The sequence below is a fragment of the Gymnoscopelus microlampas genome, assembly GCF_963454915.1.
Source record: "Gymnoscopelus microlampas genome assembly, chromosome: 10".
Taxonomy (NCBI): domain Eukaryota; kingdom Metazoa; phylum Chordata; class Actinopteri; order Myctophiformes; family Myctophidae; genus Gymnoscopelus; species Gymnoscopelus microlampas.
The window spans coordinates 11,359,845-11,377,703 of NC_139947.1; the positions used below are offsets into that span (position 1 = coordinate 11,359,845).

The following is a 17,859-nucleotide window of genomic DNA, read 5'->3' on the forward strand; positions in this document are numbered from 1 at the left end:
TGAATTGACACTCTAATTGCCCTGTGATGTAATGCTCCCACACTACACCACAAGGTCTAATGAACATAGGTTTTTTTCTGCCCATACAGGCATATCTAAACTGAACCATCTGTAACCTACACTAAGCAACAGCTACAGGGATGTTGGCAAGACACCTGAGCAAGATGGGCTGTGTTCTGTGAAATGATCTCTAACCAGAGCGAAAGCCCTGATGAGCGTTGTGAGAATACCACACACAATATAGAAACAAGGGGTATGATGTACGTTAACCACTCTAACACACAAAAAAAAGGTGATTTTGTTTTACTTGGCAGTCAATGGGCACGTGCTTGGGCACGTTCCCCTTAAAATGAGGAAAGGATTTTCAGAGACAGCAGTTGTCTGTTTGTATCATCGAACTGGCATTTCGATTACATTATGTAGCCATACACCAATCAAAACATCTTAACTGAATGGTACCAGTTGATTAATCACATTAAATTGTTCATTTAACTCTGTGTCAATAAAACGTTTAAATAAAACATCTGAATAGTGCCAGATACGGAAATATGAATGAGGCCAGGATGGTCTGCAATTCCTTTGATGTTGAGTATGGCGTCTGTAGCACACTACATTTGGGACTACAATTCCATTGATGTCCATCTAGTCACTGGAATGTTGGACACAGGTGTCTTGTATTGGCTATCACGTGACGATGCTGCTCCATTACCAGTGGTGTTAAGTAACTAAGTACATTTACAATGTTGAGGTATGTTTTACTTCACTGGAGTATTTCCTTTTTCTGTATTTTTACTTCTACTCCAGTACATCTCAGAGGCACATATTGTACTTTTACTCCACTACAATTATTTGAAAACTTTAGTTACTAGTTACTTAGTAGATTACATTTCGGCCATTTGAAAATAGCCAATCTACAAGTTCACAATGCGTCGCGACGCATTGTGAGCTTGTAGATCTGCTATTTTCAAAATATTTTTTATACATTGTATACATTTGAAAACTTTAAGTACATTTTTATACCAATACTTTTGTACTTTTTCTCAAGTACATTTTGAATTCCAGACTTTTATTTGTAACAGAGTACTCCTATATTGCAGCATTGATACTTTTACTTAAGTAAAACATTTCAGTACTTGTTCCACCACTGCTTATTACTGTATGTACTACTGCATTCACTTGTCCTTGTTTGCCTGAAGACGGAGGTTACACGACCGAAAGCTTGCATTAAAACTCAGATATATGCGTGTGTTTTGAGTGTTTGTGTTTTGAGTGTTTGTTCTTGTTTCAAGCTATTTTTATTCAGCTCCAGCACCTCCTCTAAGTTTTTAGTTAATGTAACAGATGAGTGGTGGTTTACTTCACTGTTCTGTTCAACAGGTGCTGGACAAAAATGTCCAGAACACTGTTATTAGAAGCTCCCAGGTTATACTTTATTCAGGACGTGCTATCACTGCTATGACAATGTTTGACAATGGTTGAAATGTTCTCATAGTAAGTACTGAATAAAGTATAACCTGGGAACTTCTAATGACAGTGTGCGCGGACATCCCTTCTTAAACGCAATTCAAAATATCAATTTACCACTTAAACCCTATACTTTAGTTTGTTCTCAGGCCTCCTCTACAAAACGAAATCTCTTCGCCGAAAATCTACAAGCTAACAACTCATCGGGATTGTTGTGAGCGTGTAGATCTTGCCAAATGTTCGCCTCCAGAATAGGGATGCTGGGGTTCAAGTGGTTAAGAGGCATGAAGCGCTGTGTTCGTCTCATCATTGTACATCGTTGCTGTCGGGCAGAAACGTCTTATCTCCATATTTAAACTTTTTGTGTTTTCTCTTAAATTAACGCCCTACTTGATCATACCAGAGCGTCACACAGAAGCATCAAAAGTAGCAGACTGACAAGCTCGAAACGCGGCTCGAAGCGCGGCGCGTTTTGAGCTTGCCGATCTGCTACTTTTGCCATTTTAGAATTTGAATCCTGAAAGGTACTGTAACAGTTCAGTCAGGAACACTCACGTCAAAGTAGATTTAACCATTTATTGCAACAAATGGAATACAGTTAAGCTTGGCGTTAAAGGCTCCGCTCTTGGAGATATTCCTTGAATTTTGTCCAAGCAGCATGCTAAGCAAAATCAGGGAATGTTGAGCAAAACCCCCATAGGGATAGAATATCAAACAATAAGAAATACATTGACATATTAGTGTGAATTAGCAGAAATAATATCACAAGTATTTGAGCCTATGCCAGACTCTGACCAAAAGGTGGAGGCTGGGGTGGAGGAGGCAGCTAAGCAGCAGTGAAGCAGGCAGCAAGACAAGCAGAGACCTAGTGCATGCAAAGCCGTACTTAAAGGGACCTCCTTGTTAAGACGTGAGCTGTGATTGGAGTATGAATGTGTGATGTAATGACCAGCAGAGCGTCAGCTGATGTTCACCTCAGCTGACTATTCCTTTAATTCCTTTTAACAGGTCGTTCATGAAAGTCCTTGCGGTCTTGTTTCCAATGAGAACCTGTGAGCAATTAGGGGTTAAGAGTCTTGCTCAGGGACAAATTTCATTTCATCGACACATATGCTGACCTGGCCTGGAATCGTGCCTGGGGCAACCAGGGCCTCTGGCTCCCTAGGCGGGCTCACTAACCATTCAGCTATGGCCGCCCCTGACAGCCAATAGGCTCTATGCACAGCAGCCATATTATCACTTCCTTCACAGGTGTTACCAATGATACTAATGAAGGCTCTGTTCCATTTAGTGTAGCACAGTGGTTTCCACAACCCCCATAACTCTGAGAGTGTACAAATGGAACCAAATGGACCCTTACATGGAACAGAGCCTTCTTTAGCATCATTGGCAACACCTGTGAATTTCTTCACAATATGGCTGCTGTGCATAGAGCCTTTTACAGCTGAGGCGTGCAAGACTTCCGTGTCCTGCATGAACTAACGCTATATGCTTCATTTTTGGATGAGGTTTCCACCCGACAGAGTCGACATGCAGTATGTTGAATGATACGCACCCTGTGGCAGATGCATGATGCCCACGCTGATGCCAGAGATGAGGTCCCCCACGCCGTTCTCTCTGATGTTGTAGTGGGGCAGCCAGGAGAGGACGGGCACACAGCCCAGTACCGTCCGCTTCAGCCTGGGACCAGAACATCTATAGGACCACCGAGGAGGAGGAGGAGGAGGAGGAGGAAGGACAGAGACATGGATGGGTGAGAGGAGGAAGACCAGTGGTTCTCAAATTGTTTCATGTCAAGGACCCCTACGTTGATATATATGTTTTGTGCCAGGGACCCCCAGATGAGAAGATTTATGTAAAAAAAAAGGGGGGGGGGAATATATTGTTTGAAAAATGTAAAAAAATAGCAGATGTACAAGCTCGCAGCGCGGCTATTTTTGAATAGCCAACATATAAATGGATGAAGTTGTTAAAACGATTCTGATGCTACATTAACTGCTTTTGCTGGGGACCCGCTGGTACACCCCCCATGTACCCCTGGGGGTCCCCGGACCCCACTCTGAGAACCAATGATGTGCAGTAGCTGTAGACAGACGATCAGCAGTGGTGTTGGACAAAGTACTCAACCCCAGTACTTAAGTCAAAGTAGATACTCCTGGTCTATAGTATTCAAAAGTACAAATTACAAAGTAGCCTACATTTTCTTTTGAATATAAATGTGTCTCTGTGTTGTTGTTTTTTATTGACATTTTACCCTCTGGGGACGAACATTCTCAATCTACAAGCTCAGAATACATCACACATCACAAACTTGCAAAGATACTAGAAAGGCAAAAAGCAGTAGACCAAGTATAGAGCCCTGGGAGACCTCTGTCAACTAAGTATATAGGGTGTTTAAAGGAGTAGTTCACCCAAAACAATTACTTATTTTCTATCAATTACACACCCCATGAAGCCTTGAATTCATGGAGATTTTTTGTTTCTAAGCCAATAATTTCAATTATCGGTCAATCAGAGACTCACTAGGAGACTCTTTGAGTCTCCGCCGGCCATGACATTTTGGGTGAACATCTCCTTTAAGGGGTCCATGTGGTTGTTCAATGCTTTTGCTTATATTTGTCTGAAGTGGCTTGTAGTTGCATAGGTCTGAAGATGTTTATGGATGGTGGTTTTCTGGGGGATGGTGGAATAGTGTCTGTGGTTTGAGCGTTGGGACAGCTGCAGCATACTGATAAACACATTTATCAGCTGGCCTTGTAGAAGGGTGACGCACTGGCTGTTCCACCAGGCTACCACAAGATAACCTATAGTGCCTCTTCTCACGTGCTAGGACACATCTAACATACTGCTACTGCTATGCAGTTTGCTCCATGTCACATGCATATCACAATGTAACAAAGTTAAGGACAAAACAAAAACTTAAAGAACTAAAACACTCCCAGCCTCCATTCCCAGCACTGGTGCCTCCGGGCCCACTGCCTATGATTGACCAGTGCAGGGGTGCACTGGTCGCACTGGTCGCTCCACGCAACACCAGCAGTTCTTTTGGAAGGATCACGCACACGCTCATGGGCAGATGTGCACGTGCGTGCATGCTTGAATGCCAAGTACCGAAATGGCTACTTTGCATGACAGGTTTACAGGTGGGTGTGCAAATGTGTCCTCACTCCTCACATACACGGTATACAAGCAACACAGCATTGTTTATTGGATCTTGTTTAGTCAATACAATTATTTGTTTTTAGCTCCTGCTCATTTGACTTAGCTATTTTGTCTCATCTGTTTAAGGAAATAGGTAGCTGATATATTGCACTTTTACCTTAGCGCTAGGTATGCTCTTGGTTGCTTGTTATTGCAGAAAATGCACTTATAACCTCTGGTGATTAGTAGCTTTCGTTCCCTACCTTTGTTGATTGCACTTATTGTAAGTCGCTTTGGATAAAAGCGTCTGCTAAATGACTGTAATGTAATGTAATGTAATGGCTACAGTAGGTACTGCTGCCCAGTGCTGCCAGTATCCTATCTGCATGCCTCCTAGACCTACACCAGCAGTGACAGTGGATGCTGACGTAACAAAACCAAGTGCTCCTCTCCACCAACCATAGGGAACACTGTAAAGCTTCCGGCTTAGCCAAGTGGGAAGCCGGCAAGGGACCTTGTCCACGTCGCAGCACCAGCGACACCTACAGTACTAGTTGGTTACTTGGGATAACTAAACGTCCACTCGCGTTAAGTCTCCTGGTGAAACTCCTTGCTGTCAGGTGACAATAAGTGGCTGGCCACTTATTGTGGATCAGGGCAGGCATGAGGTTGACTTATGTGTCGCTACCCTTGCTGTATCTTACGGTACTTCTATTACCCTGTATCTGTACTTTAACTGCTGTGCCACCTCCGGCGACTACATTATCTATCTAGGCTCGGTGCATTACTGTATTGTCAGGTTTCAACAACATTTACTGTTCCTTAATGTTCCCAAAGCTTCAGTCGATTGGCTGATTTGACTGACTCATTTGATTGATTGCTACCATGCCAATTAAACAAAGCTATGGGAAAATTAACCAGAACAGGAAATGGGTAGGCTATGCAATTATGCACAGAGCCTATATTGGAAACAACTAAATTGGGCACAAAATTATAAAATGAAACAAAGTTCATTTGTAGCCATTGCGTGATTCGTCTTTTCTGATGTTTAAATCAGAGCCTGAACCGCTTTTGTCCTCGCCAAACTGTGTGCATTCCACCTATTAATTGGAGTGGTGACCGTTCTGTCTGGTCTTCAAACTGTGTCCTGACTCCTGGATCATTCTCATCATTAGTTAATATTTTGTGAAAGATGTCGTACAATGAATACATCACAAGGTGTTATGAGGGCTCCTACCCAAAGAGCCCTGTGTGAACTTTGCTCATGTCCCTGTCTGGCTGAGCTTGCTCATGTGAAACAAACAGTCCATCCATCAGCACTTTTTAACCTCCAGACAGCTCTGCCTTTGGTTGATACAGTTGCGTAATGGACGGTCTCTCCTTAGAGCCAAATAAAAACATACAAACACCACTCATTTACATGCTGCAAGCATCTTAGGGACTGACTCTCTCATTATGTAATGTTATGTTAGGTTAGGTTAGGTTAGGTTAGGTTAGGTTAGGTTAGGTTAGGTTAGGTTAGGTTAGGTGAAATGTCTACAGCTGGACCTAATTATAACCATAAATAAATTGGGTTATAGCAGATTCCATAAACCCATCTTGTATTTGTTAGTAACAAATACAACATGGGTTTATGGAACCTGCTATAACCCAATGTATAGTTTAGTTGTCTTGTTCATGTTGTATGAATGTTGTATGTATGAATGAGTTAATTCTTGATTTTATTTTTCTGTAATTTCTCTCTCTCTCTCTCTCTCTCTCTCTCTCTCTCTCGGCGCGCGCGCGCGCACATACACACGCACGCACACACGCACGCACACGCGCGCGCGCGCAAACACACACACACGCACGCACGCACGCACACACACACACACACACACACACACACACACACACACACACACACACACAGTCACACGCACGCTTCTGATCTACGCTATGATAGGCCTATGCATTTTGTTAAAAGAAATATCGATCAATTAGTAGTATAGGCCTAAATAAACAATCAATCAGCATCTCACTGTCAGTGATAGTTCCAGTGAACCTTCTTCAAAGCGGTTTCACGCTAGCGCGATGCGAATATGGAATGCGTGAATTTTCCGCACGCAAACGAATATTCACTCCTTTTTTCGCATTCTATATTTATATTCCAATTCCGCCCCAGAAGACAATGGTTTGGCAGTTAGATGAACCCCTCAGTAGACTAGATCCCACAACTCGTGTCCACCACCACCAGTAGGCTACAGCACCAGGTTTATGTTGCAATAATGTGACCCACGGTGTAAAATAGATGATCATTTTAAAAGCATAACGCATATCACTTTGTTTAGCTATTATTATTTCATGCTCATGTGTATTCACTGTAGACATGAAGCGCGTTTCAGAATGTAATCACCATCTTCCATCCAAACTACCTGTTGTTAACTCAGTCAGTCAGCCTCCTCGCTTAATTCGGTCTGCAGCACAGAGGTGCTCCACACGGAGAGACCATAGCCCTGAAACATGACATGGATGAACTTCAACATAGTGTTTGCACTTTTCTTTCTTTTTGGCCCGTACATCTACATAAACGTTCATATTTCAAATTCTTCTTCTTACCCCATGGCCACGGATGTTACAATTATATACGGCCTCTCAAAAATACCCGTGTCTTCCGTATTGTTCAATAAAAAGCATTTTAATCCGATTGGTGGCCATTTTCTTCGTATTTTCGCCATGTGCTTTCAACTACGTGGTCCTATCGGTTGGGAGGTGTATTGCACTCTGATACATTATAATTCTATGAGAAAATGGCCACAAATCGGATTAAAATATGTTTTATTCAACAATACGGAACACAAGGGTACTTTTGAGGACCCGTACATACTTGTAACATCCGTGGCTATGGGGTAAGCACTTTATATTTGAAATCTGAACGTTTTATGTAGATGTACGGGAAATGTACGAAAATGCAAACACTATATTGAAGTTAATCCACGACCGTCGTGTATCCATGGCTAGGACTCAGGAACCATGGCAGGAACGGGAGTTGGAGAGAGTTAAATGAGCTAATAGTACAGACTAGAGCTCTTCTTTCTGTTTTAGTTTTGGTTGTGCATGTGCACCGTTCTTTGATCCATTTGGCACGCGCTCATTACGCACCAAACGCATCATATATAGGAGGTAATCTAATCAGAGCACATTATGAATAGGCCGATGCCTATTATTTAAATCCTTTGTACATTGTCCGATTATAGCCAGTCAGACCAACAAAACAAATCCTTTCAGGTCTATAGGCTATTAACAGAGGTTAAGACCACAGTCGTGATTCTGCTCGTTTCCTATCTGCTCACCTGAGATAATCTTTGACCCGTTCAGCCACGGGCTGTTTGGTGGAATGTGTCTTTTTTTGGGCCAGTTTGTCCAAGTCCAACTCATCCAGGACATCCCTCTGCACAAAGAACTCCCCTGCTGAACGTTCCCTCAACTCCATGGCTGTTTGCATGAACAGATGATCTCTAATGGGTTAAGCTAATTAAACATTTCCCTAAAAAAGTTCCTTTTCTGCTTGAGTCAGTCCAAGTTCCTGGAAAAAACGGACTAATACTTGTTCAAAAACAAAACACCTGCTTTTATAAATACCACCAAGAGTAAAATATAGAGTGAAAGTTATACTCTAGGCTGCCATGAAGACTGGCTGAGCTGTTATGGCCTTACCTTTTGAACTGAGGGAGTGACTGTCACTGTCCTGCTCTTATGAAGAACGGCCACACCTCCACCCCTGCCATGTCCCCATGCATCCATTCACAGCTCACACACCTGGGGAAACAGTGTGTGTGTGTGTGTGTGTGTGTGTGTGTGTGTGTGTGTGTGTGTGTGTGTGTGTGTGTCTGTGTGTGTGTGTCTGTGTGTGTGTGTGTGTGTGTGCGTGTGTGTGTGTGTGTGTGTGTGTGTGTGTGTGTGTGTGTGTGTGTGTGTGTGTGCGCGCGTGCGTGCGTGCGTGTGCGTGAGTGTGTGTGTGTTATGATTAACTGTGGGAAAACTACAGCTGCTGGATAGCCTGTTGTAAACATGTAAACACTAGTTTCACTGTGAAACAAACAGCACGTTTACCACATGCAAGTTAAGAAAATATATAACTCCACACACCACATATTTCCCGATATATTAAGTATTGTTTCCAGCACTCAGTTTCTTCATGCAGACTTCTCAGACTTCCTCAGACGTCTTGAAATGTTATCACTAAATAAATATCTGCAAACGGGGGTCATGTGGCGTTACATGGCGAACACTTGTTTTTGATCCAGAATAGGTCTGGGACTTTTTTCTCCAGTTTCCCCAGATAAAACAAAACCTGACCCAGTTCTGGGAAGGGTCTTGTGATTAGAGCTTATCTTTATGGCACGTCTTGGTCAGGGTTGCAGCATAGGGGGGTTGGAGAGGATCTCCCAATCACAGAACACACAGACAGCCACATGAGGCATGGTTGAGGTGAAGGAAGAACAGGATTGCAGAGTATAGAGTCCTGATTTATGAATGAATGAAAACAAATGAAATTCTTTATTTTGAACATGTTAAAAGTAAGTAATAACAAAACAAAGCCCCAAAAACAACAACAAATGTATTAACATATTCTCACTCAGTCATACTATAGTGACGAGTTGGTGCAATAACTGACCATTGTGCACTCGTTTGACACCATGGGATCCCCTATCACATCATTTTGTGGAAATGCTGCTCTCACTCGGAATACAGTAGTTGACGCGTCCCGTCTGCAAAACAAACGTTTAAAACGAGGGCAGGCATACCATCAGAAGCAGACTTGAGCCCTGTGAGGCACCCGAGAGCGAGCCGGTAGTCGAGCGAGTGGTTATGCAGAGTAGCGCGATGTCTGCTTCTGCCAACCCTGCACCGTTCACAAAGGGGGCTGCCCATTAGTTCGACGGCCTATTATTGCGATGGCCCAAAGGTCTGGGGTCATTTCCGGTGATGAGCATAGACTTTTTACTTCTTACAGGGGCCACCTGTAGGTGCTCTTTTAGAGCGGTTTTGAAGGAGGGTAAGGAGTCACACTTTTTTATGCCTGTTGGTAGAGCATTCCACACTCTGGTGGCATAGCAGTAGAACGGATTTGACCCCATTTTTGGGCCGAAACTGGATTAGGTGAGATCAGTGGGGCTCCTTCTGGTGTTGTGCCTGTGTGTGTCTTTTACGCTATTGAAGTAGTCTAACAGGTACATGGGTATCCCTGTTTTCTCGCGTATCTTGAAGACCAGGTGACAGGTCCAATGCAAGTTGCTTTACTCTGTCCTCTACCCTGAGCCATCCCACCCTAGCATAATGAGCAGGGGTTAGGTGAGTTCTGGGTGTAAGGCCTAGTAGTAACCTGACCAGTTTCTTTTGAGAGGTCTGCAGTTTTGTTTTTAATGGCTTTGAGGTGCTAACGTACCATGAGTGTTCTTGCTATAGTGTCCTCAGTGTGTTCCTACTGACCACCGACGAGATCCTGAATAGAAAACTTGTTCTTTGGTTGACTTTTCACGCATGGCACGCACACGCACGCGCAGACACACACACACACACACACACACACACACACACACACACACACACACACACACACACACACACACACACACACACACACATGGATAATCAACACATGGGAGCAGCAGATGACACAGACGAGGGGACACTGGGGACATCTGGAGGACAAGTAGGGAAGTACAGGAGGAGACTGGAGGCACCGCTAGGAGCCTGACCAGTTCCCACCTGATGTTGTGCGGGAGTCTCGACTGCTCCAGGTCGTACTGTATGTACCCACATATAGGCATACACGTATATGGAGATCCGGTTGTCCAGAACCGCCGATCCGATCCATATGCCCTTATCCACAAGTTTCCTAGGGCATTGTGGGCTTCACTTCCTGCTGATTTTATCCCTGATACCTGATCAAATCGACAAGAAGTGATGCCCACAATGCCCTAGGAAACTTGTGGATATAAGAATATGGAGATCCAGTGTCAAGAACTGCCAATCCGATCGATATGCCCATATATGGGCATATACTGATGGGATCTCCATATATGGGCATCAAGCACACACAGACAGACAGACTGGTACAACGGGTAGGCCTATAACAAAACCGTCCGGGGCATGCATGTACAATTTGCATCGTTCCTGACTTGCATCGTTACCTGGATAGTGGGGCATCTGAGCAGAAGAGGAAACAACAGATTCACCTTCCCCTCCCCGGGTGGAACTGTATGAGACTTGGCATGTCCTTTGTGCCTGTAGCTATGAGGATTTACAACGAGACACACGTTGATCGCTCTGCCAGGTCAACTGTCTCATAACTTGGAATAAAAAATGAACCAAGGACTCTGACCTCTAATGACACTATTGCACTGATTGCACTGTGGACACTGTCACTTTTCTTTTGCATTGCACTGATTGTAATGGTTGCATGGCTGACACCGACACTTTATTCTTTGGGCGGGCAGGAGAGGCGTAAATAAGATGTGTGCAGGTGGGTAACAGTCTTCCACGCCGACATCTCGCCACTCCGACTAGTGGCTTCCGCGTGCGGTTAGGGTTAGGGTGAGGGTTAGGTATAGGGTTCGTTAACGTCGGAAAGGCGACATGTCGGAAAGCCGCCATGTAACCGTGCAGGTGGTGGTAATACGTTTGGTTACTCTTCAATTAGGCCGTATTGTCTACCCCATTATCGTTCAGTTTCGTTCCCATCAAGTGGATCTGAATAATCTCTGCTTCTTAAAAAAGATTTATTGGTAGTAAGTAAGAAAAAAAAGTAACGACATCTGACTCGGCGCAGTATTTATATAATTAGAGTTTAAAAGTCGGTACTATTTTCTTAGCAGCGCAGTAATACTTTCAAAGAGGTGGTGCGGTTTTTGACACGTGATTCCCGTTACAACCAATGGAGGCGCCTCTTCCGCCTCAGCATTTCCCACAACAACTACCATGGCAACGGTTACATCGAGCACGAGCAGCGAGGACTCCGAGGAAAACAAACCAAAACAAAGAAAATATCATTCAAAATCACGTAAAAAGGACTCTAAACGATGCTATATGCATTCTATGTCTGTCCAGAGGGAAGATGTCGTCCGGGATTTTACAATGATACGGTGGGATACCTACAGAAACAGCATCAAGCGTTGGCTTCCTCTGCAGGGTGAGAGTAAAGAAGTTGCAGAAAGTTATAAACATTGTGTGGATGTGCCTTTCGACCAGCATCCCGAGGACGCTGGGTTTCACATAGCGTGCTACAATCGTTTTAATGACAAAAAGCGTTTTGTAGCGGCCGAAAAAAGCGCCACACAGACGTTGGAAGTTCCCGATGCAGACGCGGGTCAGTCAGTCCCTTCGGCCAGCACCAGTGCCGACGGAGCCACATCTGAAACCCCCCGAAAGAAACTTAGGTCCAGGACAGGTTTGCCTGTGGCTTCTGCTGGCCCTGTTCTTCCAGCATTATGCATCATTTGTAAAAAAGTGGACAAGTACATCACTGTGGCAGGCAAACGCACGACGGATCAACTCTCAAAAGCAGAAACGTTGTCTGCAGGTAAGAGACACACAGACACACACACACACACACACACACACACACACACACACACACACACACACGCAGAACTGTTGTTTAATGTTTATAACGTGGATAACAATGATTTCGCGGGACTCTCCGGACCCCTTGGTGGTCCTTGGTCCGTTGCCCCCCCCCCCCCCCCCCCCCCAAACACATGCGCGAGGGGGTGGGGGCACACACACAGACATGAGAGACTGAAATAATTCGCAATATGGGCATGTAAGAGATTTTAAACAAAACATGCATGTCAATTTTGGACTGTCAAATATTGATTTGTCATTTTATGATTACATGGGTACATTATATATTTTAGGACTATATGTAGGCCTATCATTATAATATCTGAGGTCTTCTTTTATTTGATGGGCTGTGTTTGAGTCCAAGGCTGGGGGGAGTAATTCACACCTTTTGTTAAAGACACAATGTGTTGGTTCTTTTGTTCAGATCAAAGATGTTGACATTTATGTGTGAATTCCTGACTGGGCAGGAACTGTTGACTATGTAACATGCAGTGGTATTTTTTGGGAAGGATATGTGCAGATAGAGAGACAAAAGCAGTGGTGGAAAAAGTACTCACATTTGTTACTGTAAGTAAAAGTATCAATACTGCAATGCATGGATATGAGTATTGCTATGAAAATGTACTTAACGTACCAAAAGTAGAAAGTACTCAATAAGCAGAATGTCCCATTTCACTGGTTTAAAAGGTAGATAATGTATACAAATATTTTGAAAATAGCAGATCTACAAGCTCACAACGTTGTGAGCTTGTAGATCAGATATTTTCAAAAGGCCAAAGTTTAAATAGTGCTTACGTGGTTAATGTATGTTTTTGATTTTTAATCAAACTAGCACATTTGTAAGGGGATGAAAATCACTGTTATATTATACTGCTTAGCATTGCTTAGTCTGTGACTCTGTGTTGTTATAGCTTGTGAGAGATAAGAGCAGGACCTACTAAAACAATAGCTGCTGATAAGGCTGGAATGCAAGGGGTTCAGGTCGGCAGGTCACAGCTGCTAGCAGTCAGTGGCCCTTTTGTTTTATGGCTCTTTAGGGGAGAGATTTTAGCAGTAGCACTAACATGTATTTACCTTCCCATGGAAAAAAAATATAATACATACATACATTAACACCACACATAGTCTTTTGTAATGATGGCAATACAAATCTGTAAAAGACACATTTACATTTATTCCATCACTGTGTTATTTACAGCCCCCCCCCCCAACACACACACACACACACACACAGAGATCATTAACGTGTACTTTTTTTGTTTAAAGGCCGGTTGATGAAGGCTGCTGAGATGAAGGAAGACTTTACCATCCTTCCCTTCGGCATATTAAGGACAAAGACTGTGTGGCCCTTGAGGTGCGTTACCACAGGATCTGTTACAGAGACTACTGCAGGTTCTTGACGAGGTCTACAGCAACAAGTACTGCAACCACAGACGAAGTGTGAGTTATTACATTGCATTATCAATTTGCTCACATTGCACATTTTAGTATTCTAGTAAGGCATTGAACAACAACATATAGTCTGCTTTTTGTCTGTCTGTAGATACAATCTTGACAGCACAACTCTTTGCACATGTTAAGTATGTGTGTGTGTGTGTGTGTGTGTGTGTGTGTGTGTGTGTGTGTGTGTGTGTGTGTGTGTGTGTGTGTGTGTGTGTGTGTGTGTGTGTGTGTGTGTGTGTTTGTTTTCAGAAATCAACCACCCTTTACTGACAGCTACAAGATCTTCTGTGAGAGGGTCATCCGACAGAGGCTGATAGTTAACCAGGACGTGCTGAAGATGAACCAGCTGCGAAAGATGTTTGTCAACACTGTGAAGGAGCATGAGGGTCTTGATGCTTCAGAGTACAGGTACAGTCACTCAAATACTATGTGTATGTTTGACATTCTTGGTAACAAAACCAAAATCTTCACGCTGAAAAGTTTCATTTTTTTATGTTTTTGTTTGTTTTATTTATTTATCTAACAAAATAGGCTATGAGAGTATGTTTAAACAAAATTGGTTCATTTGTATACTTGTGTTTTTATGTTGCAGGCAGGACAAATTGAAGAGGAGGTTGACCTGTGATTTCCCCCAGCTTGTTTTTCACAAACCTGCCAAGCGCAACGTCACAGAACTGGTTTATGTTGAGACTTTGGCAGCAGATAAACTGATAGACAGGCTACCTCAGGCATCAGGTACAGAAACAACAACCGAGTCACAGTCCACTGAGGTAAGCCAAGATGAAAGTCACAGTGAACACATGGCTAGTACAACATCTGGACATATGGATGGCACATTGACGATGGGGAGTTAACAGTCACATGGATGACTAGAAATCCTGCCCCTGATAGCGTGTTGCAGGTAGTCCACTGTAGTTGCAAGACAACCAAATGTGACACTGAAAGATGTTCCTGTAAGTCTGCAAGACTATCTTGTACTGATTTGTGTCGGTGCCAGAACTGTGAGAATGTTTCAAAGGAAACAGAAGAAAGAGCTCTATCAGATGATGACTCTGATGACAGTGATAGGGATGATTAAGATATGCACAATGTGCTCCTTATTTTTTTTATTTCATTATCAACAACATGTTCAAGACTTGCTACACTGCCATTTTAACCCATTTAAATGCAATGCATACATGTTGAAAAACAACTTTAAAATGTCTGTATTTTATTCTTTTCACAGCACAGCCTTAAATTTACTTGCACTGCCAAAACAATTACTTGCACTGCCAAAAAAAAATACTTTTTTGCACTGAAGTGAAATTGTTTTATTGTGATGCATTTGTATGCATTTGTTTTGGTATTCTCATATTTTGTGTTTTTGGAGGGGGAGGGGGGAGTTGATATATGACACATGCTAACACACACTGTGCTACTTTAATAAATGTTTTATACCATATGTTGTAATAATTCTGACCTTTAGTGCATTTATTTTAGTCTTGTCCATTTATGGTATTCTTCCAATTTAAGGGGTCATGGTAGCATTTTGATTGATTTTCAGCCATTTTGGGCCAAGGTGTGCTGCTTCTTTTTCTACCTTTCATTACACAGTAGGTTGGGACATGTCTTGTGTGTAAAACACAAGCTTTTAGCTAAATGTACTATGTGTGTGCTCCCTTGTGCTGGGTTCCAATCACTTCAGTAGAAGCGTTTTCTTTAACTTTGCTACATTAAGTGATCTAAATTCAAATATGAGTATACTAATGCACCAATACTTGTTTCAGGTGTTAGGTACATGTATTTATGACATTTGAGAAAAAAATTGTGTTGCCAAAAACATTATAACACATTTTACAAGCAAAAACAGCAGCACAAGATTTTCGTTTTTTGGTTATTCACTATTATATACATTTCTGGCTGGTAAAAAAATACTGCAGGATTTTGTGCGGAGGTATTTTAACCCAAAGTCCAGAAGGGTATTGTCTATGCAAAAATGCATTGAAAAAGTAGATCCAAGTCGTGGGAACGAAATTCATTTTCTAGGCACTTTTTGGTGGGTCACCACACGGCCTAAATAGGGTATTTGGCATCATGCCAATTATTATGGATCTATTATAGGCCTATCTTATTTAATCATGTGTGAAATGGAGTTGGAATAACATAAAGTATTATGACATTTTGGACATTTGTGGAATATTTGCACAAAATAGGGATTGATAGCTTTATGTTACCTTGTTTGAAAGTTTGTTGTAGTAGAGATATATTGTATATTCGATCTTTTGTTACGTCTTCTCATGCCATCTACCTCTTCATTAATTTATTTATGTGTCTGTGATTGTCTTACAAGAGACAGGTGTGTGTGTGTGTGTGTGTGTGTGTGTGTGTGTGTGTGTGTGTGTGTGTGTGTGTGTGTGTGTGTGTGTGTGTGTGTGTGTGTGTGTGTGTGTGTGTGTGTGTGTGTGTGTGTGTGTGTGTGTGTGTGTGTGTGTGTGTGTGTGTGTGTGTGTGTGTGTGTGTGCGTGCGTGCGTGTGCGTGCGTGTGCGTGTGTGTGTGGAGACTGGTTTGGAGACTGGTTTGGAGACTCATCAGCTGCAAATCTTCAGCAATCTAGCCTCTCTGTTTCCTAGGCTTTTCACTGTGTTCCACTTCCTGTCTTTTGATCCAATGAAATCCAATGAAACCGGTCAGATGACTAATGATATCCAATGAAATCCGACAGGAAGTGGAAAACACAAGCCTAGGAAACAGGTGGATAGAGTTGACTTTTGCCATTTTTTTGTTGTTTGCTTGGCTGGCAATTAAACTTGTATTTGGGATTACTCCTGCCTCTGTGTGTCTGCACTTGGGTTCACCTAGCCTATTCAGCTACAGATTTTGATTCCAAGGAAAATGTGGTTATAAACGTGGGACCATATTTCACCTAATGTGAGTATGAGGAATTGTACTTCTGACCCCTCTCACCTGCTGGTGTTCAGGAAGCCATCCAAGCCATAAATGCCACATTTTTCAGACGGAGAGGATAATCTGGATTCCTACTTGATAAAATTGGCAGCTCCATCCATCATTGAACAATTAACTTATATATCGTTGCCGGACAGAAACCTCTTATCTCCAACTTTGTGTGATTTTTTTTTTAAATGAATGTACTACTTGATCATACTACAGCGTTGCACAAAAGTATCAAAAGTAGAAGATATGTGAGCTGAGATATGCTACTTTTGCTATTTTTTAAATTTGAATCCTGAAAAGTAACAGTTTTGGACATTCAAGGGTTCCACCCGACAGAGACGATATTTAACTCATATATTTCATATTTGCCTTGCCTCTGGTAGTTTTCCCAGGGCCTGGAAGACTGCCCATGTAACTCCATTACATAAAGGAGGCTACAGTATGATATTGCCTCTGATCTACAAAAACTAAAACAAAAGAACTTCCAAAGACCATTTTAAGCTGACAATAATACGATTGCTCGTTATGTAGCAGATTCTGTGCAACTGGCTTCTGAAAGACTGCAGATATTGTTTACTGCTCTGCAAGAAGCACTCTTCAATCTTAAATTCGTTCTAAAGGCAGTAAGACTAAATATATGGCATTTGAAAATGACTGACAGCGTCTTAAAGAGTACAAATATCTTGGTATATGGAATGACAAATTCAATTTCAAATATCAGATTGATACACTTGCCAATGCCAGTGAGTTACGTCAGAAGGTTGGCTTCCTGTACAGAATCAAATCCTTCTTTCCCATGTTCTACAGAAAAATAACGGTGGAAGCCACTTTCTTGTCTGTTTTGCATTATGGTGATGTTATTTATTGACATGCTGTGTCCTCAACATTAACCACTTGACTCACTGTATCTTCTATGACATAGTTGGTTGGTCAGCTCTTGAAATTAGGCAAAATCATTACTGGTGTTTGTTTATATTTGAGACATAATTCTTGGGAAATTGCCATCTTACCGTGATGCTAAATCAGTAAGCCTATTATGTTAATAATTATCCTACTCATTCATTTAATGATTGGTTTGTTCTTGATGCCCCTTGTATTCGATCAGAGCTTGGCAAGAACGCCTTTTCATTTGCTGCTCCACATTCCTGGAACTTGCTGCCTGCCATGCACCTTAAAATAAAATTGGACTCTCTCCCGTCTCTTAATCAGCTTAAGGCCAATTGACCAGAGACTTCTGTGTATATCTTCATTGTCTGTTTTGTTTGATTTAT

At 42.4% G+C, this 17,859-nt stretch overlaps 2 protein-coding genes and 1 long non-coding RNA gene across 5 annotated transcripts in view; 2 read left to right on the plus strand and 1 right to left on the minus strand.

Annotated features, from left to right (window-relative positions):
- slc26a6l2 (solute carrier family 26 member 6, like 2) overlaps positions 1–8,357 on the minus strand; it is a 29,936-nt gene extending 21,579 nt beyond the window's left edge. For 2 of the 3 annotated variants that reach the window (XM_084068936.1, XM_084068935.1), the window contains exons 1-3: positions 8,302–8,352; positions 7,938–8,170; positions 3,020–3,159 (exon numbers count right to left, since the gene is read on the minus strand). In XM_084068936.1, the coding sequence (XP_083925062.1) occupies positions 3,020–3,159; positions 7,938–8,089 (292 nt within the window). In that variant the 5' untranslated portion in view covers positions 8,090–8,170; positions 8,302–8,352. Of the gene's footprint in view, positions 1–3,019; positions 3,160–7,937; positions 8,171–8,301 lie in introns of all 3 variants that reach the window. The other variant, XM_084068937.1, reaches the window with a different exon arrangement.
- Positions 1–16,857, plus strand: part of uckl1b (uridine-cytidine kinase 1-like 1b) — a 476,626-nt gene extending 459,769 nt beyond the window's left edge. Inside the window, exon 16 of the transcript XR_014601632.1 lies at positions 16,842–16,857. The gene's annotated coding sequence lies outside the window, so the exon portion shown is untranslated. The remainder of the gene's footprint in view (positions 1–16,841) is intronic.
- LOC311053112 lies at positions 13,521–15,289 on the plus strand. The gene is made up of 3 exons (XR_014601611.1): positions 13,521–13,653; positions 13,906–14,064; positions 14,249–15,289. It is a non-coding gene; the product is annotated as an uncharacterized lncRNA (long non-coding RNA).
- Positions 16,858–17,859: the final 1,002 nt, after the last annotated feature.